Here is a 25,596-nt window from a genome sequence, read left to right on the forward strand (position 1 = left end):
TCACACAACTTCTTGTTCCTCAACAACCAAACTTGCTGCTTGCGGACACTTTCGTGACAAAAGCCTGATTTTACCGTTTCTTCCTGCACCAGCCACAAAGCAAACATGACAGCAATGTTTGCGAAAAAGCATGGCGGACATTATTTACCCTAAGTCCGGTTTTGGACGTGCCAGTGCATCCGGTCCATCTACTTGGGAGGTTGGCTGTGTGGGTGGGCTAACAGCCACGAACATCCACAGATTCCGTTGTCCTGGCGTATCCGGATCTCCTCTGACTGGAACAGACTTGGTCCAGACTCGTTTAGTCTCATTAAGTTTAGAACCGGACAGAACAGGACCGAACCGCTGGCAAAATCCTGGTCCAGCTCGCACCGCTGCAGGTATAAATCAGCTTGTTTCTTAAGGTGTATCATGGAGTCAGGCTCTGCAGTGATTGGCTCTGGTGCGCACGTGACTATAGTGGCTATGGTTAGCAATGCCAGCGGAATTCGTAAAGCATTTCTGAAATAATTTATTAAGGGTATCATTGTAGTCCAAACAAACGCAACGTTGCACACCCTTGAACCAAGCAGCAGCCATCTGGAAACTCTGAGGTCAGTCTGATCCTGATCCACAGAGATATTTGAGGCAAACACAGACAGACAGATTCCTTGCTTTTATAGAGACATTATTCAAACAGTAATCCAAGCATAAGATTTGATACAAATACTCTCTAAGGGACATGTTAATGGAAAAAGATGCTTGTCCCTCAAAAATTCAGGATGGTGACCATTTTCAAGATGGCCCCCCCATGCGACTCCGACCCCACGCACCGCAGAGCCCACGGAAGTTAGCCCCAAAGAATGACGGGCTTGGGGCAAAAGTGAGGACGCAGGCCAACGTCTGAGCCATGGTAATCGCTGTAATGGGAAGTGCACTGGAAGTGCAAAAAGCTGAATGTGTTTTGGATTTGTTGTACTAAATCATGCCCACTTTGACCAATCGTTAAGAACCTTAAGTATATGGCTAGCCTTAGGAGTGAGCCCCACATCAGTACTGTTTCATTACATTTCTATTATTTCAACAAAAAATGAGAGTGACAAGGAAAAATGCATTTATGTTGATAAGTGTGTGGTGACTTAACAAAGGAAAAGTGCAGCAGAAGTGGGCGGGGCTTATGTCAGAAAACCTAGCTCTATTGGGGAAATACATGAATATAATGCTTATGAATGTATTCTTTAAAATGTGGAAGTTAAAGGCAAAAACGCATTTACATCTGTTATAGTGCCACCTATTGGACAATGTGCACCAAATTTGGCACAGAGTTCAGAGTTTAGCTAGCAAAAAAGATTGTTTGGTTATAACTAGCAAACTTTTTGGAGTGCCAAAATTATTTTGACAACTTTTCATTGGACACATCTGGAGATTCTATGTGAAAAGTTTTAGGCAGATAGTGCTTAAATTGTAGGAGGAGTTGGAAAACTAGGTTCAAAATTCTTTTGACAACTATCAGACACATCTGGAGATTCTATGTGCAAAGTTTCAGGCAGATGGTGCATAAATTGTAGGAGGAGTTCGAAAAACTAGGTTTTGTATATGTGGCGATTTAGCGAACGAAATGTGCAGCAGAAATGGGCGTGTCCTATGTCAGAAACCCCAGCTCTATTCAGCGAACATATGGATATTAGGTTTGTGAATGTGTTATTTAAAATGTGGAAGTTACAGGCAAAAACGCGATTGCATCCATTATAGCTCCACCTAGTGGAGTACATATGCAAGTTTTGGTATGGAAGAACTGTGTCCTATTCTATATGTACCATATAAATCTCAAAGCTCTCTGCATAATAGTTTGGCTGAAATTAATATTTGTTGTTTATCTTGTAATGAGCCACGCCCATATTGACCAGTCATGACCACCTTTAAGGTATTGCCTCAGGATTGGCCCTACATCATACCGACCAAATTTTGGAAAAATCAGCTCAGCCATTCAAGGGATATATAAATTTCCCACATTTTAGCGCCCCCTAGAAAATTCGGCTCATCCCTTCTCGGCCTCATGGCAACCAAGGATCTCAAGTTTGGTGTTAATAGCATTTAGTTTGACTGAGATAACAGTTTACATTTTTATAGCTAGCTACAGAAATTTGTTTGTTAATAATTTGCACATTTTTTGACCAAGCAAAATTATTTTGATAACTTTAGATCAGGTACAGCTGAAGAGTGTACGTGCCAAATTCCATGCAGATCGGACAAAATCCCAAGGAGGAGTTTGAAAAAGTATGTTTTTTCAGTTTTTGCGATTTAGCGAAAAAACTTTTGGAGTGGAAGTGGGCATGGCCATTGCAAAGTGATTCAGCTCCATTCAGGGAATCTGGGGATATAAGGTTTCCAAATTGCACAGTTTAGCCTGCAGCACCACTGTTAGTAGGAGAAAAATGAAAATTTTTACAATTACAACAGGGTTCCTAGCACCGCCGGGCCTAGGAAATGCGTCTACTTGCATACACGTGGGGCTGAGGGAACGTGTACGCAAGCCTGAGGGGCCAAGTGCCCCTCAGGCTTGCGGGCCTGAGGGGCACTTGGCTCGACCTTGCCCTGTGGCCAGGAAGGCTGCTGGAGGCACTGCGGGGCTGGGTCCTGGTTACCAGGGACGATTTTTCATATGGGTAGTCTCCAGAGCTGTTCAGACTCGCCCGATGGGCAGCGGGTTGATGTGACTACAGAACAAAGTGATCAGGAAGAAATGGATGAGGAGCAGGCTGTTAGCCAGGAGGAAAAAGTTCCTGCTAAAAAGAGCATGGTCACATGTGCCAAAGAAAGTAAACAGGAAAAGAAAAAGGATAGGGAATGTGAATGTTGACAAGGTGGTGAATGAGGTGATGGAGGAGAACATGGCTGAGGATAAAAAACACAGATTCTTGAAACTTTGGCAAAAAACATGTCCCACTAAGAAAAGTGCTAATTCTGTTGGAAATTAATACAATTTTCACGAATAAAAAGAATCAAGGTTATAATCAGGGGGTCCTTTGAAGGTTCTTTTATAGGTTTATTTTTCATTTTTATTAATTTAATGATTATATGCTGGCCCATTGCTTACAAAAGCTTATAAGTTTATCAAGTCTCCTCTTGTCTGCTGCAGAGATGCTGCTGTTCGAGCAGACTACTCCATAAAAAATGGTTGATGCCACCACAGAGTCATAGAAAGAGGTCAGGAGTGCCCCCTGCACCCCAAAGGACCTGGGGCCTCATGTATCAATGTTGCGTACGCACAAAAACGTGGCGTGCGTCATTTTCCACACCAACGTTCAGATGTATCAAAAGTGAAATGACCGTGGAAATGTGCAGTGCCCCACGCCAGCTTCATGGCTGCCGTACGCACATTTCTACAGCTATTGTTCCTTTGGTGATACTTAGAGGTGATGCTGGGAAACTTTTAATTATGTGAAAACAATTAGTCCTCAGAGTAATGTGCTCACACACATGAACGGACCATTATATGGATGGATATAAAAGCATGCACAAATTGATGAAAAAATGCCATTAACAATGGCAGCCCTGGCCTCTTTAGAAGACATCACAAATGGTAATATCAGACGTGAGAGGGTGTTTAGAGAATGTGAAGATCTGTTGGCAAATCACGACAACTGGCTCATGAGTCATTTTAGGTTGCCGAGGCCAGTGTTACTGGAGCTGTGCACAGAGCTGTGGCCGGCCCTAGAACGAAACACAGCCAGGAGCAAGGGGTTGTCCGTGCCCACACAGGTGCTGACCACTCTGGGGTTTCTGGCAACAGGAGCCTTCCAGAGGGAACTGGCCAGTCGGTCAGGAGTGTGCCAGTCCACACTGAGCTGAGCCATGCCAGCTGTGTGGGGCGGGCAACAAGAGCTGGTTTCCCTAATGTAATCGGAGCTATTGACTGCACACATGTTGCTATATAAGCGCCATCACAAGATGAATTTGTTTTTGTCAACAGGAAACATTTTCATATATAATGTTGTTATATATACGTGGTATATACTCATGGTGTAAATCTGATGGTGCAGAGAGGGGAATCCCCGATGCAGGCCCTATTCAAATTAATTTGCATATGTAAATGGTGGCATGGACAGGGAGGAGTTTAGCACTTGTACATGTGCGCTCAATTCCACGTTGATTGGGATGTACAAAGGATAAGTGCTTGGATCCATGCGTACGCACACTTTGATACATCTGATTTTTTTTGTGCGTACGATGATGGCGTCGTCCACTCCAATGCCAGGTTGATAAGCAAATTGGAGTGGGTCCATAAAAGGAACCACCAGAGGGCAGAGATGGACGAGGACCAGCTGCTCCAGGGTCTTCATCAGGTGTGAAGTGAGAGCAACTGGTCTGTAGCTGTTAAAGTCTTTTGGGTGAGGGATCTTTGGTACAGGTACCACGCAGGAGGTTTTCCACAGCAGTGGCACTTTTCCCAGCTTCAGGCTCAGGTTGAATATATATTCCACAATCCTGCACAGCTGGTCTGTACAGGACCCGAGGAGCCTGGAGATGATCCCGTCTGGACCTGAAGCCTTCCTCACCTTCATCTTCCTCAACTAATTTCTCACCTGGAGAGACGAGAGGGACAGAGCAGAGCAGGGGGGCTGAGTGTTGGATGTAGGGGAGGGTGAATGTTGGGGGGGCAATGGGGGGGGGGCTGTGACATGAAAGCCGTGGAAAGGGAGGTGGAGGTGAGAATGGGGCAGTAGAAAGGGGCGATGGAAGAGGTTGTGGGGGGCAGCAGAGATGGCTGGGTTGGGGGAGGGGTGGGTGTCTGATCAAACCCATGGAAAAACAGGTTCACCCATGTCTGATCCCCTGCAGCCTGGGAGTCTGGAGTCCTCTGCCCTGAGGTGGTTTTTAGGCTTTTCCAGACTCCACTGATGTTCCTCTGCTGCAGCTGGTTCTCCATCTTCCTCCTGTAGCTCTTCGTCCCCTCTTTGATCTTCCTCCTCAGCTCCTTTTGCACAGCCTTCAGCTCCTCCTCGTTTCCTGACCTAAAGGCCCTCTTTTCCTCCTTAAGGAGAGCCTTAATGTCAGGATTAATCCAGGGTTTGCTGTTAGAAAAACACCGTACAGTCCCGGTGGGTACAGTGTTATCAACACAGAAGTTTATGTAGTCCGTTATGCAGCCTGTTAAGCTGTCGATGTCCTCCCCATGAGAAACACACAGTTCTTCCCACACAGCGGAGTCAAAGCAGTCTCTTAGATCCTCCTCAGACTCCTCAGTCCATGCTTTAACTGTGCATGTTTCCACTGGTTGCCTGTTCACGAGGGGTTTGTACACAGGCAGGAGATGCACCAGGTTGTGGTCAGATCTTCCCAGGGGAGGGAGGGGGGATGAGTTGTATGCCTCCTTGCTGTTGGCATACAATAAGTCCAGTGTTTTATTGTCTCTGGTGTGGCAGGTGACATACTCAGTGCGTTTACATGACCCTTAAAAAAAACAAAATTACTGGGGTGACTGAGTCCAACTATGATTGGATCTTTAAGATGCATGAATACACCTTAGTTTGACTAAAACTGGACCAGAACGGATTTCTCATAGTCGAAAACCAGATTGTTCGATTGATAGTCGCATTACTCTTGCATGTATACGTTCCAGCGGATCGGATCGGATTTTGCATTCAGCGCAGGCATGAGATTTTTCCCCGGGGTCGTGAGCCGGAAGTAGACGGACGGAGGCAGCGGTGTCTTTCCTCTGAAATCACCGCAAGAAAGAGCACCATTGTGCATCTAGTTTGTGTAATTATCATGTACACCAGCCATGTCCAAACTGTTCCACAAAGGGCCGATGTGGCTGCAGGTTTTCTTTTCAACCAAGCAGCAGCACACCAGACCTGACTCATTTGATCAACTGATTTCAGTCTTCAGAAAGTTGATTGGTCAAACTGTGTGCTCTTGACTGGTTGGAACAAAAACCTGCAGCCACACGGCCCCTTGTGGAAGAGTTTGGACATGCCTGATGTACACCATATACAAAGTGTACAAAGATGTAGCTTCATCTCGCTCTTCGTACGCAATCTTTCTTGAATGCCGAGGCAGCTGGTGACATAAAGAGGTCAGCCAGGGGTGTTTCTGTTACCACTAGTTGAAATGGGTACAGCGCCACCTAGCGTACCGAGGTATGACATGCTCTGGCCCAATAATCCGATTTTCTCACTGGCATGTATACTGGGATAATTGCAGTTGTCTGATTGAGTGGCATAGTCGAACTATGGCTGTAATCTGACTAAACTGTGCATGTAAACGCACTGACTGTGTGAATGTGGGCAGGGTGGAGGACAGAGAGGCATGATTAAAGTCCCCAGGGATGAGGAAGAGGGCCTGTGGCTGCTGTGTCTGCAAGTGAGTTTGTGACTGAATGAAGAACATCACAAAGTTGTCTCATGCTAACAGCTAAAAGTTCGGTGTCCTTACTGCAGACCTGTTCTTTAACAGTGATGTGCCCAGTGTTACACCAACTGTCATTAACAAACACAGCCAGCCCTCCTCCTTTCCTCTTACCGCTCTCTGCCGTCCTGTCTGCCTGCCGAAGTTGAAAACTGTCCAGATTAGCATCTGTGTCCAGGGTCAGCTCCGTTAGCCACGTCTCAGTGAGCACCATGATGCTGAACTTGTGGTAGTCCCTCTGATGCCGGGTCAGCGCCGTTAGCTTGTCCATCTTATTGAGGAGAGATCTTATATTCCCCGTGATGACAGACGGGAGGATGGGTCTGTAGCGTGTCCTCCTGCTATGACGAACAGCTCTGGAACGGCACCCGCGTCTCCTCCTCCTCCTCAGCTCGCGGGGGACATCAGGCAGCTCATGCAGCTGCACCGTGGTGCTACTGAGGGCCAACAGCTGATCCCTACTGTAAACAATAGGTCTGTCCACAGGCTCCCCAGACACGGCGGAAAACGTTGGAAAAAAAGGATTGAGACCACAACGAAGAACATGAGTCTGGTCTCCATACTGCCCAAGAGAGAGCTCAAAAGAGTAGTAAAGAAAGAATAGTTAAAAAGTGCAAAAGAAATATAAAAAGAGGAAAAAACTCAAAAGTGAGCGCGAGCTGCTGTGACAGGCTGCCACTCACGCGGCGCCATCTTGGAAGGAAGACTTATGCTTTTGATGTGAACACTATAAAAAAATAAAACCTTCTCTAAAAGCTTTGTCATTTAAAAGATTAGTGTCAAAATGCCAGTAAGCGCTGCGGAGCTTAATGCCGACAGGAAATTTCAGACAATTTTTAAAAATATTAAAATGATGTTTAAAACAATAAAAGTCTTGCCAGTGAAATCAGATTGTCATTGCAGTGACTCCAGCTGTACTGCCTGTCCATCCTATTAAAACCTCTCCACGCATCCTTTAGCTCACCTAAGCTCGCCTGATGAGTCTCCAAGTGATTTCTGTCTAGTTTAGCATTTTCGGTGCAGTTAAAATCACCTCCCAGAAACAAGAAGTCATAAGAACACTTTTCAATGGCATCACACAAAAGTTTTAAAAAACACAATCTCTCAGTGCTGTGTTTGTTCTTGTACTATATTAAAAAAGACTGAACTAATAATACAAAATAATTTCTCAGTCTTTGTTAGCTGTTAATGTGATTTTGCACTGCTAGGTTTGCTCACATCCTGTGCATCTCTTGGGGACTAAGCTTAACCTGTCCTTAAAAGCTAGTGACACCCTTGTTTTTTGGGGTTTTTTTGATACGTAGTAAATATTAATCAGTTTTACCTGTGAAATTGATTTGGATTTACTCATTTGCCATATTATTAGTAAATCCAAAATATTCCAACCCATGATTTCATTATTTTGTATTCAACAGTTTTTAATCAAATTTGAATTTTAAAGTAGTGTCACTATCGTGCCATAATTCTTATGAGTAAACAATGGTCAAACTTTCCTGCGTGTACATTCTCATGTCAGTCCCCCATCAAAGGTAATGGAAAACTGGTAAACAATGGCAAAGTGGACAAACCAAACATCAAACAAACAAACAAACTCCCAAATATAACTGACATTTAACATTGCAGTTCAGCGACTGATGTGATTGTAACTGACAAGTTATTCGGCCTTTATGATCGTGATCAGACTGCTAAAACAAACTGTCTGAAAAGACTTCGCATAACTTAATCTACATGTACACAACAGACAACTGAATAAAAAAATATGGACTTCATGCTGCATCTCTGAATGCTTGTTGATAAACTAGTCACTGGCATGCAATTTTGAGAAAACATTTTATAATTCATTTTCAAACTACCAACAGGTCTCAGAGGTCCCCTTTGCTTTCTGCTACTGGAGGTACCTGCTCTCTGCAAAGCGTGGGAACATCACATTCTCACTCAGGCATGTGGTATGCATTATATTCATAGTTAACCACACCTTATTAGTCACATGTCTTGATCAACAAACCTGTTCTGTACTGAAAGAGACAGACAATGTCCACAGGCAAAAAAAACAGGATTGTGTTAGAGATGACGCCTATTATTCTTTTTCTCAGTTCCTCTTTCTCTAAGCATGTAAATTATCATTCGTAATAAAGCAGGCCACAAAACCGTTCTACCCAGAGTCGATCATTTACTGATTTTTAAAAGACAAAAATAATGTCTGATATTCTTGAATGACTCTTTATTTGAGTGTATGAAGAAGTCTACATTATAACAGATGTATTAAGAAACAGGTACTCACAAAATGCGTCTGTAGTTTTTCTCCTGGTACACCTGGTTAATGACATATTTGATGAAGACACTGAAGTGTTCCACAGCATGGTAGTGGACAATGTCACACACATCAGAAATCAAAATAGATTTTTCGATTCGGTGCTCAAGATCCATCAGGAACCTGAAAATATAAAGAGGCTATTAGCAAAAGCCAGTTTGCTTAGGACTTGAGATAAACACTTATTCCAAAAACACTGGGACATTGTGGTTATCCCTGCTTTATGTGCTGCAGGTATCAAATTGATAATGAGCATTTATTTACATAAAAAAATAAAAGACATTTACCAGTTTGAACATGACAACGTAAATATAAAGATTTGAAATCACAGGCTTATCCAAGTTGCATGAATTTTATCTGGTAAGTCATAATGTGACTGAGTAGTGTGTATGGCCCCTGCGTGCACTGACTCTACTGGGCATGCTCCTGATGAGTTGGGGATGTCCTGTGGGATCTCCTCCCAGAAGTGGATGAGGGCATCAGTAAACTCCTGGACAGTCTATACGGTACTTGGTGTCAGATGCACCAATATATAATGTCCTGTATGTACTCAATTGTATTTGGGTCAGGTGAGAGGGCCAGTCAGTGGCAACCATACCTTCATCATCCAGAAACCGGCAACACACTATGGCCACATGAGGCCGGGCATTGTCCTACACCAGGTGGAAACCTGGGCTAGGGGTGTAATGGTTCACCAAACCCACAATTCGGTTTCAACTTTGGTTTTTGACTCACAGTTCGGTTGAAACCTCGGTTTTTAAAGATATACTGAAAAGCCTTTTAGAAAACTTCCAGAAAAAAATGTCTGGATTTTCTTAAAGGATTGTTGCATGAACATGAACATTACTTAAAGGAGAACTTCGATTGATTTGACATGCAGCTTCATTGCTAAAGCTACCCTTGACTTGCCAGTACCGAAGACGCGAACACATTTGGTCCAACCATTACAGGGCTCCGTGAATGGAGCGTTAGCATTGACAGCTAACAGCATGGGGTCAGAACTTTACCCTGTGTTTTAAGCTTCTTAACATGCTCCACATCTCACCCCAAAAGTCATGCAACATCAGCAGACACCTTACAACACAGCACTGTAGCGTGTATGACTCAAAATGAATAAAAAGTAGTTAAAACAGTGTGTTTGTGCATGTAGCCACATGCCAGTTTGTTGATATCCGTGTCCTCCGGTAGCTAGACCAAACTAGTGTATCCATCAAACGTGCACTTAACAGGCTTAATAGGCTATTGTAAGGCTCATGGCTCATGACAGGCTGTAACATGGACAAGGACATTATGAACAGAAAAACGAAAATGCTGGAATATGTTTCCGTCTCCGCCAGTGAGGGACTAAGCGCACGCTCGATGGATAGACTAGTTTGGTCTAGCTATGTAACTATTTTTTAATTCATTTTGAGTCATACACGCTACAGTGCTGTGTTGTAAGGTGTCTGCTGATGTTGCATAACTTTTGGGGTGAGATTTTGAGCATGTTATGAAGCTTAAAACACAGGGTAAAGCTCTGACCCCATGCTGTTAGCTGTCAATGCTAATGCTCCGATCACGGAGCCCTGTAATGCTTGGACCAAATGTGCTCGCGCCTCCAATCTGAGGTATAACAAAAATAAATGAAAAACGTTTCTCTTAAGACCAGTCTACAATAACAAACAAAACTTAATTTCTAGGCCAGTCTCATTTATCCCGCAATAGTGCTGCAGCAGTCGTGCTCTGATGGATAAATGACTTTTCTCACCCTTCCTAAAACACGTGACAACTGGTTTATGCCTATGCCCTTCTACAATGCTAGGTTTACTGTGTGCCGGAAACACCAGATGCTTGGAGAAAAAAAAACAATATTTTTGCTGCTGTCCTTTGTCACGGGAATGGTGATGTTTTGGTCTTTCAATCTTTCACTCTGATACAGCTGCCTGTAGTATTTCTGACAGATGGTCACTTGTGTGACTTTCATACACAGCGCGTGATGAAGCTCTCCGTTGTGCGAGATGTCCAACCATCGGTAGCTAATGCAATGAATTTTGCGCTGCTTAAGTCCTCTCGCAGTTTAGCCTTCAAGTCCTCATAAAGTTTTGGCAACACATTTTGGCTGAAATGCGGTTGACTTGGTACATCATAACAACTGAAAAGGGGCGCATATTCAATTCCATGAAAACCCCTCTAGCTTTTGCTCGCTCTGTGTTCAGATGAAGCTTCATTTTAAAGGCCTCGTGAAGTGTTTGCTGTTGTTATGGTTTCTTACTTGCTGCTCCGCTGGGCTGAGTGAGCTCAGTGTCGGGGTGATGTCTCCGCATATTCATTTGCATATTAAGTGTTGCCGGCCCCTCCCACAACAAGTTTCATATAATACAGATGACAAATTATGTGCGTTTTGGTAATGACACGACTGCCATCCTCCTTAATATCAACTGGAAACCCAAAATGTCTCCACATGGCTAACTGGAATGTGGCTGGGGTATCTGTGAGCTCAGGTTTATTAGCCATCTTGCAGAAATGAGACTAACCTGGGCAGGGATGTACTGAGGTTCGGGAAGATAGAATGAGTTTCTGAACCTAAGTCCTTTGAACCGAGGTTTTCAATCGGTTCAGAACCGTTAAATCTAGAGTTCTCAATGGGTAAGCCCGGCCTGACAAACCCGACCAGACCGCAGGTTCAGGCTGGGTTCGGGCCAAAAATATTCGCAAATGAGCCGGGTCAGTGAGGCCCCGGGCTTCCTTTTTTATAAAACACATTTCTTGCAGGTTGTAAATTAAATATTGTTTGTTGTGAATCATTGCTGTTCACGTGTGGTGAAGAGTAAGTCTGGCTGCCTGCTTCATGCGGAGGGGCAGACACAGACGTGACACCGCTGTGTAAAGTTACGATAACAAGTGTATGAGGAAAACAATGCAGGAGCGCGGGGGTTGGGTTCGGGCAGACAATTTATGCTGGTGTGTCAGGCTGCGTTGGATTCGGGCTTAAAAAAACGCAGGCCGGGTCGGGGCAGGTTGTAATTTTCAGGCCTGTTGAGAACTCTAGTTACACCCCTACCCCAGGCACACTGCACCATAGAAGGTCTGACAGTTGATCTGAGGATTTCATCCTGGTATCTACCAGCAGTCAGGGTCCGCTAGCTTTGACATAGAGGTCTGTGTGACCCTCCAAGGGTAGGCCTCCCAGACCATCACTGACACTCTGCCAAACCAGTCATGCTGGATGATGTTACATGCAGTATAATTATTCTGTTGATGTAATTTGTAAACTGTGATTTTGTTTTTTCTTTTCTGTACATGCAACATAAATTGCATGTCTGTCTGTCGTGGGAGAGGGATCCCCCCTCTGTGGCTCTTCCTGAGGTTTCTTTCATCTTATTTTTTTTCCCTGCTAAAAGGTTCCTCAAATTGAGGGACTAAATAGATAAATAAATACATTTTTAAATGTTTTTAATAAATAATAATAAATGTGGGCTATATAAATAAAATTGATCTGATTTGATTGATGTGCTCAGTGTGAACCAACCTGTTCTATCTGTGAAGAGAACGTGGGGTGCCACCTGACAATTGTGGTGTTCTCTAGTGAATGCCATTCAAGCTTCACAGTGCTGGGCTGTTAGCACAGGTCCCACAGGATGTCAGGCCAAAACAGCTCTGACCTGTCAGACCTCTGAGGGTGTCCTATGGTGTCTGGCACCAGGTTGGTTTATAGTGGATCCTCTGGGTTCTGTATGCTGTGGGATGGGGCCTCCATGGACCTGCTCCAGCATGTCCTACAGACGCTATATCAGATTGGGATCTGTGGAATTTGGAGGCCCAGTCAACACAGGGCACATTGTCCTGCTGAGGGGCCACTGCCCTCGGGTAGTGTCATTGTGATGAGGGGGTGTGCTTGGTCCACAACAGTGTCTGAATGGGTGGTGTGTGACAGGTGACATTCACATGAGATGATCAATGTTATTCGCGTCACCCGCCAGTGGTTTTATTGTTGTGGCTGACTGATGTATATATGTATATATACTTCATTGGATAGGTAAACACAAATTTAATTTGCATATGACTGAATTCTGTTTAGATTTTTTACATTTTCCACAATGTCCTAATGTTTATGGAATAAGACTTGTATAATGAACTGATTTGTGTAAATCAAGACTTTGTCCTACCTTTCACTGGCTTTCATAACTTCCTCGATGTTGGAGAACAGAAAATGCATGTCGGATTGGCTGAGAGTGTTGATTAAAACAGGGTTACGCAGGAAGTGAGTCTCTAAAATTTCCAAACTCTTGTAGTAGGATGCTTCGGAGGTAACAAGCTCAAACATGGCCTAGACAGAAAAGCAAATCATGAGGCCACATTAATACTGCACATCCCTACACCGTGTGAGCAGAGGATATGATGAAATTCTGCTGAAGTCTGATGTCTTGCTGGCATAGCTGTCAAAGGCACATACAGTATAAAGCTTATTCATTAAATTGTACTGGTTTTAACTGAAAGACTTGAAGGTCAAAGTTACAAATAACCTTTTAATTGCAACTGACTGCTTTCTGGACTAGATTTGTCAAATATTAGTGCTGGATTTGATACCATTGACTATCACATCCTCTTACGAATACTGGAACATTTGCATTAAACGAGCTGCATTGCATTGGGCAGTTTGTACAGTTTAACAATAAATTCTCGATGCATACCAAATTTGGTTCCACAAGGCTTGGTGCTTGGACCAAGGCCAATCACTCTATATAGGCTTCTTTAAGGAAATACTATTTGGAAACACTCACAGAATTTCACTGTTATGCAGATGATCCATAATTAAATTATATCAAGCAAGACAAAACTAATCAGTTGACTAAATTTCAGGCATGTCTAAAGGACATATAAACCTGGAAAATAAAATGAATATATAAAAATAAGTTATTTTGCGGGGCCTATAACATTTCAGAACAAAAAAAAAACATTATATAACTAGAATGGCACTCAGCAGAGTGCATACCTCCTTCAGGTCCAACAGTCCCATTTATTCATTTAAACCTAGTCAAATATCACACTTGATAGCCCTGTATCAGTCTAAATCTCAAACAACTCATAACTTCTTAACCATAATTTAAGAGAACTAGGATCCACAGCAAATTATATCATTTATAGATACAAGCCCCTCTAAAATATATGCCATTTTTCATCAAGATCCATGCATTATTCCCTGAGAAATTAATGAAAAAGTGAGAAATAATTCCTATATTTGTCCCTTTATCCAAATGTTTATTTAGTCTAATTTAGGCCAAGACCCATCCTCCATTCAAGTTTTATACAAATACATTCAGTAATTTCTGTGTAATCCTGCTGACAAACATACTAAACAAACAGCCACCCAACAAACAAACAAGCAAACACACAAACAAACAAAGAGACAGGGACAAAGCAATATAACCTCTGTGGCAGAGGTGATGATATAGCTGCATTACTCTGTATGAAAATTTCACACCGTGGTATAGCGACCAAAATTATCACGGTTATCGGTATACCGTGGCTCAAAATGTTGAAAAAAAAACTGCTATACTAATAAATTGAAATAATTTCACCAAAATGTATATTTAAATAGATTTATTACATATTAAAATAGTCCAAATCCAAAACACTGCAAAATCAACATTAAATAAGTATAAAAGAATGTATCAAAACTGTACAAAATGGGTCATTGGCTTTTTGTGATGAGGCAGCCTGTTTCTGAAACGTGTCCTTTAATGTCTGTGTTTCAGAGGTACAATGAGATGTACTGGCAGTAGCACTCGATTGGCCAGCTCTCTGTGGAAAAAATGAATAGAAAATATTATTATTAATTATCATTGTCATTGTTACTTAATAATAAGGTTGCAACCGACATATCACAAAACTCATAATTTAGATCATATCACTTCTGTGAGAAACAGGCTGGATAATTTTTTAGATCAAAACAAAAAGGATTATTGTTAAATTAATGAATAGACATGAGTCTAGATGGCTCTTATCTCTATCTAAACACTTGTTACATTCACCATTTTATATTATTCCTTATATATAGTCTATTGTACAAATAATCCACAAGTATGATATACACTATATTACCAAAAGTATTCGCTCACCCATTCAAATGATCAGAATCAGGTGTTCTAATCACTTGGCCTGGCCCCAGGTGTATAAATTCAAGCACTCAGGCATGCAGACTGTGAAACAAGACATTTGTGAAAGAATGGGCCGCTCTCAGGAGCTCAGTGAATTCCAGCGTGGAACTGTCATAGGATGCCACTTGTGCAACAAATCCAGTCGTGAAATTTCCTCGCTCCTAAATATTCCACAGTCAACTGTCAGCTCTATTATAACAAAATGGAAGCGTTTGGGAACAACAGCAACTCAGCCACGAAGTGGTAGGCCACGTAAAGTGACGGAGAGGGGTCAGCGGATGCTGAAGCGCATAGTGCAAAGAGGTCGCCGACTTTCTGCACAGTCAATTGCTAGAGAGCTACAAACTTCATGTGACCTTCAGATTAGCCCAAGTACAGTACGCAGAGAGCTTCATGGAATGGGTTTCCATGGCCGAGCAGCTGCAGCCAAGCCACACATCACCAAGTGCAATGCAAGGCGTCGGATGCAATGGTGTAAAGCACGCCGTCACTGGCCTCTAGAGCAGTGGAGACGCGTTCTCTGGAGTGATGAATCACACTTTTCCATCTGGCAATCTGATGGACGAGTCTGGGTTTGGAGGTTGCCAGGAGAACGGTACATTTCAGATTGCATTGTGCCAACTGTGAAATTTGGTGGAGGAGGAATTATGGTATGGGGTTGTTTTTCAGGAGCTGGGCTTGGCCCCTTAGTTCCAGTGAAAGGAACATTGAATGCTTCAGGATACCAAAACATTTTGGACAATTCCATGCTCCCAACCTTGTGGGAACAGTTTGGAGCGGGCCCCTTCCTCTTCCAACATGACTGTGCACCAGTGCACAAAGCAAGGTCCATAAAGACGTGGATGACAGAGTCTGGTGTGGATGAACTTGACTGGCCTGCACAGAGTCCTGACCTGAACCCGATAGAACACCTTTGGGATGAATTAGAGCGGAGACTGAGAGCCAGGCCTTCTCGACCAACATCAGTGTGTGACCTCACCAATGCGCTTTTGGAAGAATGGTCAAAAATTCCTATAAACACTCTCCTCAACCTTGTGGACAGTCTTCCCAGAAGAGTTGAAGCTGTAATAGCTGCAAAAGGTGGACCGACATCATATTGAATTCTATGAGTTAGGAATGGGATGGCACTTCAGTTCATAGAATGAGTAAAGGCAGGTGAGCGAATACTTTTGGTAATATAGTGTATTTCTGATTATATATATATATATATATATACACATACATCATGCGCCTAAGCTTTAGGTTAACTTACCTTGCATTCGCTGAAGAGTTGAGGGTGAAGGTTGAGCAAAGAGTAAGTAAATTTGATGTGTTGCCGCCCCTTGCAACAACTTTCTTCTCACAGCTCCTGCAGATAAGGCTGCCATCCTCAACCAACTATCCCTGAGCATTCTTATAATAACCAAAATGCACCCAGACTTCAGATTTGGTTCTCTTTGAAGGTGGAAAATGCCTTGAGGACCACTACTGTCACATACTCCCACTGCCATGTTGTCTTCACTACATAACAAGGGCACATTGCACGCTGCACCTGCCTAGTGAGACTTGGATAAAGTAGCTTGCGAGTTTTCCACACCGTGGTTATCGACTACGGCAGTTACCATGGTAATTAAAACGGTAACCTTCACTGTCGGGAATTTTACCATGGTTTACAGTGACACCGGTAACCGTTACACCCCTACTCTGTAGTGGCAGTCTGCTGGTGCATCGGGGCATTTGAGGGCTTTAACATGCCCAAAAATTCAGTCCCATGTAATCCATGTACTTCATACGTTCTGTAAGAACACATTTACACGGCAATATTCAGTTATCATCACGGTGTCTCTTAATTAGTGCAGGAAATGTCTTCTAAATTCTAAACAGTGATGTAACCCTCACAGACAGACAACCCAATCTGAGTCAAAAAATGGTGAGTTAACAAATCACCACAGGACAATATGAGGAAGTGGAGCAGCCTCAGTAGTTACTCTGTAAAAACAATGATGCTGAAGTTCTTGAAAAGACCTGAAAAGGTCCTGAAAAGACTTGATGTCCATGGCAAAGAAAAGAAGTGATGTAAAAATAAGCTACACAGGAGTATTTATTGTCAAGGCTTTCGAACACTGGAAACAGCTGCTGACGAGTAAAGAGCTGAACAATGCAATGTATGCAATGAACAATGCAATGTTTCCTTAGACCAGGAAGTAGGATCTAACATTGTCTATTTACTAGGGCTGTCAAAGTTAATGCATTAATAACACGCTAATGCAACTTCCGCCGTTTTTTTAACGCGCGATTAATGCTCTGTATTAAAAAAAAAGAAACGCGCATTGTATGATTTACGGCTGCCTATGGCACCTGTAGTCTTGATCCAGAGGGTGGCAGAAAAATAAGAAAGGGACTCAGAAGAATAAGACGCAGGGTTGGCGCTCAGGAAAAACATGGGGGACTGAAAAGCAAAAGTGAAAGGAAATGGAGAGAGGACTTACGAACGGCAAATTCACTTTCACTGCCAGAATGATAGGACGATAGGTCAAAAGTTATCTGCATGTACTGTCGACATGAAATGAGTTACCACTCAAGTACATCGAGTCTCAAATATCATTTGCAAGCCAATCACATGGCAGATGCAGAGAGCCCACTGCCCCCTGCCAAAAGCAGACATCACCATGTTTTTATCCCGTTTAGGTTAAGGGGATATTTTTTGTTCAAGTGTTGAACAAACATTTTCATAAAGCAAGCATATTTTCCTAACCCTAACCCTTTCTTATGTTGCTAAAAGTAATAAGAACATGAATAAATACACAAAGGTACATTTAGAAAAGAAAAAAAATGTGCCCAAAAAAATTGCGATTAATTTGCAATTAATCGCGAGTTAACTATGGACAAAATCTGATTAATCGCGATTAAAAAAAAATTAATCGTTTGACAGCCCTGCTGTTTACCAAAACATATCTCTAGCTAATATTAGTTAACATAAACTGTAACAGTCAAGGTGATGGGACTGTTTACTAGGTACTGAGGCAGTGCTAAATCTGAGCCAAGTCAGCTGTAAAATAATCATAAGATAGCAGTCTTACTTTGACCGGCTGTATCCTTTCTCTGCTGTCAGTTGCCTTTAATTATAACAGCTGACTGTAACTTGCGATTGTAAGGACCCCGTATTAGACCAAATACTGTCATTCAATCATTATACTGTAACAACTTGGCATCACGGTAATGAGACTGTTATGTAGCTTTGCTACTCATTTTTGAGAAGAGTACAAGGTTTATTACAGGTGTTGCACTGTATCAGTTATGCTATTAGATATCGTTTACAGCTAGTACATCATTAACTTTTTTCTCCAGGAAAGAACAAGGTGCATCTCTGGCTTCTACTCTCCTGAAGAAACAACCAGGCTTGTAGAGCTGAAGATCCTGCAATTTCAAGTATTGGACTGAGTGACATTCACAAGTAAGTCTAAAGTGGTTGAAGGTCTCTGAAGATAGTTGGTAACCATCTGCCCTGTGAAAAAACATGTGGCTCTGTGATGAACACGTTTTGCAGTCCATGTTTCCTCTCTGTATAATAATAATATAGAAATCGTTCTGTTCCTTACTTTCTTCCTGAAAGATGGCAGATGGCACTGTGATGTTTGTATTATGAGTACTGACATCGTCCAGTGAAATAATGAATGAATCCCCTTTGTAAAACTACATTTAAGATCTGATTAATCATATCCTACATGTACAGAGGGCTTTACAAAAAACATTAAAATAACTACAATATTCACACTGTATATATCTGAGCCTGATCTCATCACTGTTAACACTGTATAATAAATCCAGTATGGACATGGGGGAACACAGGTTCGGACCCAGGGGTGTCTCAAAGTTATCCCAGAGGGATAACCACAAAATCGCAAAAGTGATCGATTGGACAGGGGAGAAAAAAAAAACAGTATAGAGCCACTACAGGCTTACTTAATGAAATAAAGCACTAAATGATTAACTAAACCTCCACTGCCAAGCAGCTAACTCAAAACCAAAATTGTCCAGGAGACCCAGAAAACACAAAATGAAAAAAACCTTTCAATACCTCTGAGGGTGAGATAATGAGTCAGCACAGAGCACAGGGTATATGAAAACTCCCCATACCTGTGCTTAATCAGCCAGTCAGTGCCACACACACCTGATTGCAGTGAGTTGATTGTCTCACCACTCTCACAGAGTCAAAAGATTGAGTGCCCTCACACATTACATCAGCTGAAGTGTTTGACCATCATCCCACAATAAATATTCTCCATACTGGAAACTTTTGTGTAACTGGGTTGAAATTGTATCTTTATTTTTATGTTTGAAATCCCAGAGGAAACCAAAGTTGGAGAGGAGATCTCAGTAGTGTCTCATTCATTTCTCCTAGACAAATATGAGATCTATGTGAGACCAAAGTGACGCTATGGATGATTTCACCTGTTTCTCAATTGTTTCTCATGAGAAACAAGTGCACAAAATCTCAACTTGGGCTCCCCGTAAGTTTCAAAAAGAGATCTCCTCAAGCTCTCAATTAAGTCTCAGATTGTCTCAACTCTTGTATCTCTTTCGGATCTCAGGCAGAGACATCAGAGAGGTCTCTTCATGAAATCTGTCTACTCTCATCCCAGTTTCCTCAATTCATTTATCTCAGGTTGATCAAACAGGTGCAGAAAATCTCAAGTTGGTCTCCCTGTAAGTTTCAAAGGAGATCTCATCAAGCTCTCAATAAAATCTCAGATTGTCTCAACTCTTGTGTCTCTTTTTGATCTCATGCAGAGACATCAAAGCGGTCTCATCATGAAATCTATCTACTCTCATCCCAGTCTCCTCAATTCATGTATCTCAGGTTGACCTCAGAGCAAATAAAGAGCTCTCTGCAAGTGCTCACTGAAGTTGCAGTATGCTACTTTATAAATATGCACCATATATAGTTAGGGCCTGAGCAGGTCGCAGACCTGTGAGTGCCCCCTATTGTTCTTGCCTGCCGTCCACATGCACATAGATAAACGAAATTCGTTACGCAGATTCATTACGAGCAGATGCGCAAAAAAGTCTGGGGGACCGATACCATCAATCCAACAGGAAGTCGGCCGTTTTGATGTGTGGCTGCATTTTCCCAAATTCATGCCTACTTTGAAAACTGTCGTGTCCTAGAGATTAAACACGTCATACTTGGTGGGCGTGACAGTGGAAACCATTTTTTCCCTTCGCCGTGAAGCATCAAGTCTTTATAACTTAAACATACAATTGCCCATCTACACCAAAATGCACATACGTGTATACGGTGTTGCCCCGAATATGTCTCAGCATCAATACCAAGTCCGCCATTTTGATTGTGGCCGCCATTTTGAAATATTATGCTACCAGAGTGAGGGACATGGATCAAAGTATAAATTGCCATCAAAAATCCACAAATAATGCTCAGAACAGCACCAAACTATAGCAACATTAGAAACGGGGTCCCAGCACATATTTCAAGGTATCAAACATTTGATATCATTGCCAGCTTTGTCGGAAAAGATAAACAAAACCCACCTCTCCAGCTGCAGGCTCGTCGTGGGGAAGCCCTGCGAGTCGATTACAGAGTGCAGTACAGAGTTCCGCAGCTCAGTGAATATCATTACTGCGGGACTCTACTGCACTCGGTAATCGACTCGCAGGGCTTCCCCACAACAAGGAGGCTTCTTGGGTGGTGAGTTTTGCTTATCTTTTCCAACAAAGCCAGCAACGATATCAAATGTTTGAAGCCTTGAAATGTGCAGGGACCCTGTTTCTAATGTTGCTGAAGTTTGGTGCTGTTCTGAGCAAAATCTGTGCCTTTTTGATGGCGATTTATACTTGGACCCCTTTACTGCAGTGTATTGTTGTTGTGCGGTCGTTTCTGAGGATGCTAAAACTACGTAAGCTAGCGGTCCGCAAACTTTATCTCTTGAGGGGGGGTCGTACTCTGTGTCAAGGTGTGTTAGAACATGGATTAAACTTACACCGGAATATCCCTTTAAGTAGCTTTTTCATGGATGGCCAAATGAGGTTGTGTTTGAAGGTGGGACGTCAGGGATATAATTGGCTGTTTTTAACTACTTCTGATTATACCATTATATTTCACCATAAAAACTATTTACCTTGCCTTGTTTGGTTTCATTATTTTCAGCATAACCTCACATGTGTGACTGTACAGTTACACAGTACAGTTACACAGTTACAGTACAGTTACACAGTTTTTCATTTTGACATACTGTATTAACACTATGGATCTAAAATCACAAAATAACATAAAATCAGAGTAGGAAAAAGTTTTTTTTTACTATGAAAACCACAAATATGTTTAATTAACCAAATACATTAGTTATAATGCAAATATAAATTGTTGTCTGCTAAATTTGTGCATAAGTTTTTGAAATTCACAAAGTTATATGTAACTATTTGCATTTAAATGCAGGCAATGCCTCAGGCTCAGGGCTCCTCAGCTCACTATGTAACATACTAACTATACACTCCAAACACGCTACATGTCACAACTCTCTCAACTCTCAAAACTTGTCATCTCTGTCACTGTCGGTATCACCACCGGCATCCCTCACACAACTTCCCCTGTTCCTCAGCAACCAATCTTGCTGCTTGCAGACACTTTCATGACAAAAGCCCGTTTTTACCATTTCTACCTGCACCAGACACAAAGCAAACGTGACGGCAATCTTCGCAAAAAAGCGTGGCGGACTTTATTTACCCTGCCGGTGCGTCCGGTCCATTGACTTGGGAGGTGGGCTGTGTGGGGGTGGGCTAGCAGCTAGCTACACACGAACATCCACAGATTCCGATTCCGCTTTGTTGTCCTCGTGTATCCAGATCTCCTCAGACTGGGACAGACTCAGTGTGGACCTGTTTAGACTCATTAATCCACAACAGTCAGTTTAGATGCACAGAGCGGGACCGAACCTCTGGCAAAATCCCGGTCCAGCTTGCGCCGCTGCAGGTATAAATTCGCTTGTGTCTTAAAGTATGTCATGGGTTTGAGCTCTGCAGTAATTGACTCTGGTGCGCACGTGGCTATGGTGTGCAGAGATTGGCTCTGGTGCACACGTGACTATGGTTGCTATGGTTGACAATGCTAGTGGAATTTGTAAAGCATTTATGAAATAATTTATTAATGGTATCATTGTAGTCCAAACAAATGCGACGTTGCACACCCTTGAACCAAGCAGCAGCCATATTGAAACTCTCAGATCAGTCTGATCCTGATCTGCAGAGATATTTGAGGCACACATACACAGACAGACAGACACACACAGAGACAGACAGAGATTCCTTGCTTTTGTAGAGAGATGCTGTATCATTAATTATTCCCCCATAGACACAAATATTCAGATCTGGGTCAGCAGGTGGAAGATCTGCCATGCTCCTATCAATCTGTGTTTCATTCATTCTTCTCATATTCACTAATGAGTCCAAAATTTGAAAATTACAAAAATAAATGTTATTGTGTTATTCATTTCTGAATCCAACGCACTTACATAAAAAGACATACCTTAAAAAATGTATGAATATAAAACTTGCAATGCAAAGAGTGGTCATGGACTGTCCTCCATGCAGTAATTAGTTTATATTTGATAGTTTGCTATTATGGTATATCATAAAAAAACAAGTTTTCTCTGGTCTCTACATATATAAGCTGGTCCTCCCTGAGCCTCCCAGAATGAGGAAAACAAGCAATTCCTGCATGGTCTCTGCAGCCCACCCACTGGTAACATGGCGCTCCTACAGGCTGTTGTAGCTTGTGTGTGTGTGCTCATCACTTCACATCGGGCTGCTTCAGTAACGAGGGTCAGTACAAAGCTGGCTTTGCCTCGACACTGACCCTCATAAAAGGATCAGTCCCAACCATACTGGACCCAGCAACTGCACCCGAGCCACCGAAAAGTGTCGTCGCGGTTTAATAGTATTTAGAGTTGCCTACGAGTATGGTGAAGTCAGCTGGAATTTGGCTAACTAGTCAGCCCCACTTCAGTCCGCTATTATTGGAGTTTTAAGTGAGTTTAATGTTAAGGATATTACGATGCTTGCACGGTTAAAAGTCTGGAAACATGTGCAGACTGGAGACAGAGACGATGCTAACAGTGTCCAAGAGTTTGGAGACTGAGTTGGAGACAAACACAGCTTTCGCTAGCTGTTAGCCATTAGCTTCATGGTAGTAAATGTAGCAACACATACGAACAAACTAACATTATACAGACACACTAACCATTCTGAAACATCCTGCTGCAGCCACAGAGTCTGTACTTCTTCAGGAGCCTCTCCTTCTGGGTCATATTCTGGGTCAAACTGGTATGGTTGAACGAAAAAATCTCTGCAGCCATAGCGATACATATATACATCCACCGTAAACATTAGCACATGCTATTGCTAACACAAGGGGCATCCTCTCCCTTAGAGTGACATAGCAGGCAGGGCTCTCCAAGTAGGCATAGACAGACGGAGCTCATTAGCATTTAAAGGTGCAGGCACAGAAACAGACTGCTCTGAATAGAGCTCTGTAGAGCAACTTTTAGACAGCTGAAACTCAGGACCATGGATGAGTTTGGGGCAATGCATATCGAATACAGAGCTGTCTCTGACAGCTATGTGAAATTGATGAAAAACAGTATAATAAGGGACCTTTAAGGGGATTCATTTGTAATCTGGGCTTACTGTCATTCTTTCAGGTACATCATGCACTATCGCACATGGGAGGGATGGACTTCAGTTGAGAAGGCATTTGGTGAGGTGATCATGGTCAAATAAGTCCTTATACACAAATACTGCTAAAAGACTAAAGTAATGAATGCTCTGCATTGTTGTGCAGCTGTGTGGAACACTGTTAGACACTTCTTTAAGAAGTTTCACTGAGAAGAGACACATTAATAAACTGTCTTACACTACCAGCTGAAATAGTCAGTTGTTACAGGTTGGTTAAGGGAATCTGCATTTTTTTCTTAAGAGATCACTATTGTCAGAAATGTTAAATGTTATCATGATTCTGTTCAAACTGTGCTTTATAAAGTGCTGCTGTGTTGTATACTAAAGATGGTGATTTTAATAAAAGGCTTTTTTTCAATGTTTTTCAAGTGTTGATATATATGCTCCAGAATAGCTCCAGTATTGCTAATTTTTGTTTTCAAAGGAGGTCTCAAATAAAGCTCCGTCATGTCTCAAGTAAGGTTCTTGTTGCTAGCTGTCATTTCTCACCTATTGCACCTACTGAATTTTAGGAGAAATAAATGATAAATCTCAGTTTTTTCTCCCCTGTGCTGGAAAGGAGCAAGCTTTGAGCAGTAAAATTTTCCTCTGGCTGGGTTTGTTATGTGGGTTTTGTTGTGGTTTTTGCAGTTTGGTCTTCCCAGTGCTGGTAAAATTACGGTTCCAGTATTGCTCATTTTTGTCTCCAACAAAAGGCTCAAATAAAGCTATGTCATGTCTCAAGTATGGCTCCTGTTGCTAGCTGTCAAGTCTCACCTATTGCTCCTAAGGAATTTTAGGAGAAACAAATGAGAAATCTCAGTTTGGTCTCCCCAGTGCTGGAAAGTGCTCCTTCATGGCTCCATAGCCGTAAAAGCGCAAGCTTTGAGCAGTAAACATTTCCTCTGGGATGTCACCACATCCTGATGAATATTGTTTTCTATATGTTTACATCAAGCATATTGTTATCAAATACATTGAACATTTTATAATTTATTTCTTGCATTTTTATTTAAAGGTATTCTTATTGTTAATACTAAAAGTAGTATCAGTAATGTATGTATGTGCAGTCTGCGCCAAGCATGTTACAGAGCAGAACATACAAGGGTTAATGGATGTTCATTTGCACATCCAATAATGAAGAGGTTTGCACAAAACTGTGAGAATCTAAAACATACATGCTTGCTATAGAATTAATTTCTTTGTAATTTTTGTATTCTATATTTATGATCTTGACTGTTACAGTAGTTAGCCTTCATTTTTATGTGCCAGATGAGGAAAATTCCTTCCTCTAAAAAAGAGGATATTTTAGTGTTCACTACTACACTGATGTTTTTGTACATTTTGTAAACTTTGTAATAAATGACGAAACATGAAAGGCAGTTTGTGTTGACAATAACTGAAATGAAACATTCAAACCTACTGAAAAGGCTTTTGTGCCAGTTTTACTCAAATGTAGGTTACAGTGGTTGTTCAGAATGCCAGCTTACAAAGACCCGTGTTTGTTACAGTATTAGACTGAGCTGTTCTCAGAATACAGGATCATTGTATACCTCCAAAAGTTTTATTTAGTACTTATTACGCAACTAAAGAATGCAACTGAGCAATGTGTATATGGGTATATGTATGTAACCCTTGAAGTCAGTTCCCTCTAGCACAGGGAGGTCTAGGCCAGGGGTACTCAAATACAAATCTTAAAGGGCCACAAAGATTTTTTTCAATGACTCAAAGGTCCATGTAATAATACTCTATACTATGATGATTGTTATCATGTTATTATTACATATTATCTTGTGCTATATTATATCATGATATATTATAATTTTGCCCTGTTTCCCATTATCATACCTCACCGTTATCTCTTCAGACTATATTAGGTTAAATCATACCTTTTTTTTTTAAGTATTTTTTTTGGCCTTTTTCTGGCTTTATTAATAGTACAGCTTGAAGAGGGTGACAGGAAACAGGGAAAGAGAGGGGGAGTGACACGCAGCAAAGGGACCCGGGCCGGGGAGTCGAACCTGGGTCTGCTGCAGAGCCTCGGCACATGAG

The 25,596-nt window shown here is 42.1% G+C and overlaps 1 protein-coding gene across 2 annotated transcripts in view; it reads right to left on the bottom strand.

Moving 5' to 3' along the window:
- Nucleotides 1-25,596, bottom strand: part of ngef (neuronal guanine nucleotide exchange factor) — a 99,730-nt gene that overhangs the window by 31,273 nt on the left and 42,861 nt on the right. For both annotated transcript variants that reach the window (XM_037119927.1, XM_037119936.1), the window contains 2 exons: nucleotides 12,847-13,007; nucleotides 8,672-8,824 (listed from right to left, as the gene is read on the bottom strand). In XM_037119927.1, coding sequence (XP_036975822.1) covers nucleotides 8,672-8,824; nucleotides 12,847-13,007 — 314 coding nt within the window. The remainder of the gene's footprint in view (nucleotides 1-8,671; nucleotides 8,825-12,846; nucleotides 13,008-25,596) is intronic.

Source organism: Acanthopagrus latus, chromosome 2 (genome assembly GCF_904848185.1).
Source record: "Acanthopagrus latus isolate v.2019 chromosome 2, fAcaLat1.1, whole genome shotgun sequence".
Classification (NCBI taxonomy): domain Eukaryota; kingdom Metazoa; phylum Chordata; class Actinopteri; order Spariformes; family Sparidae; genus Acanthopagrus; species Acanthopagrus latus.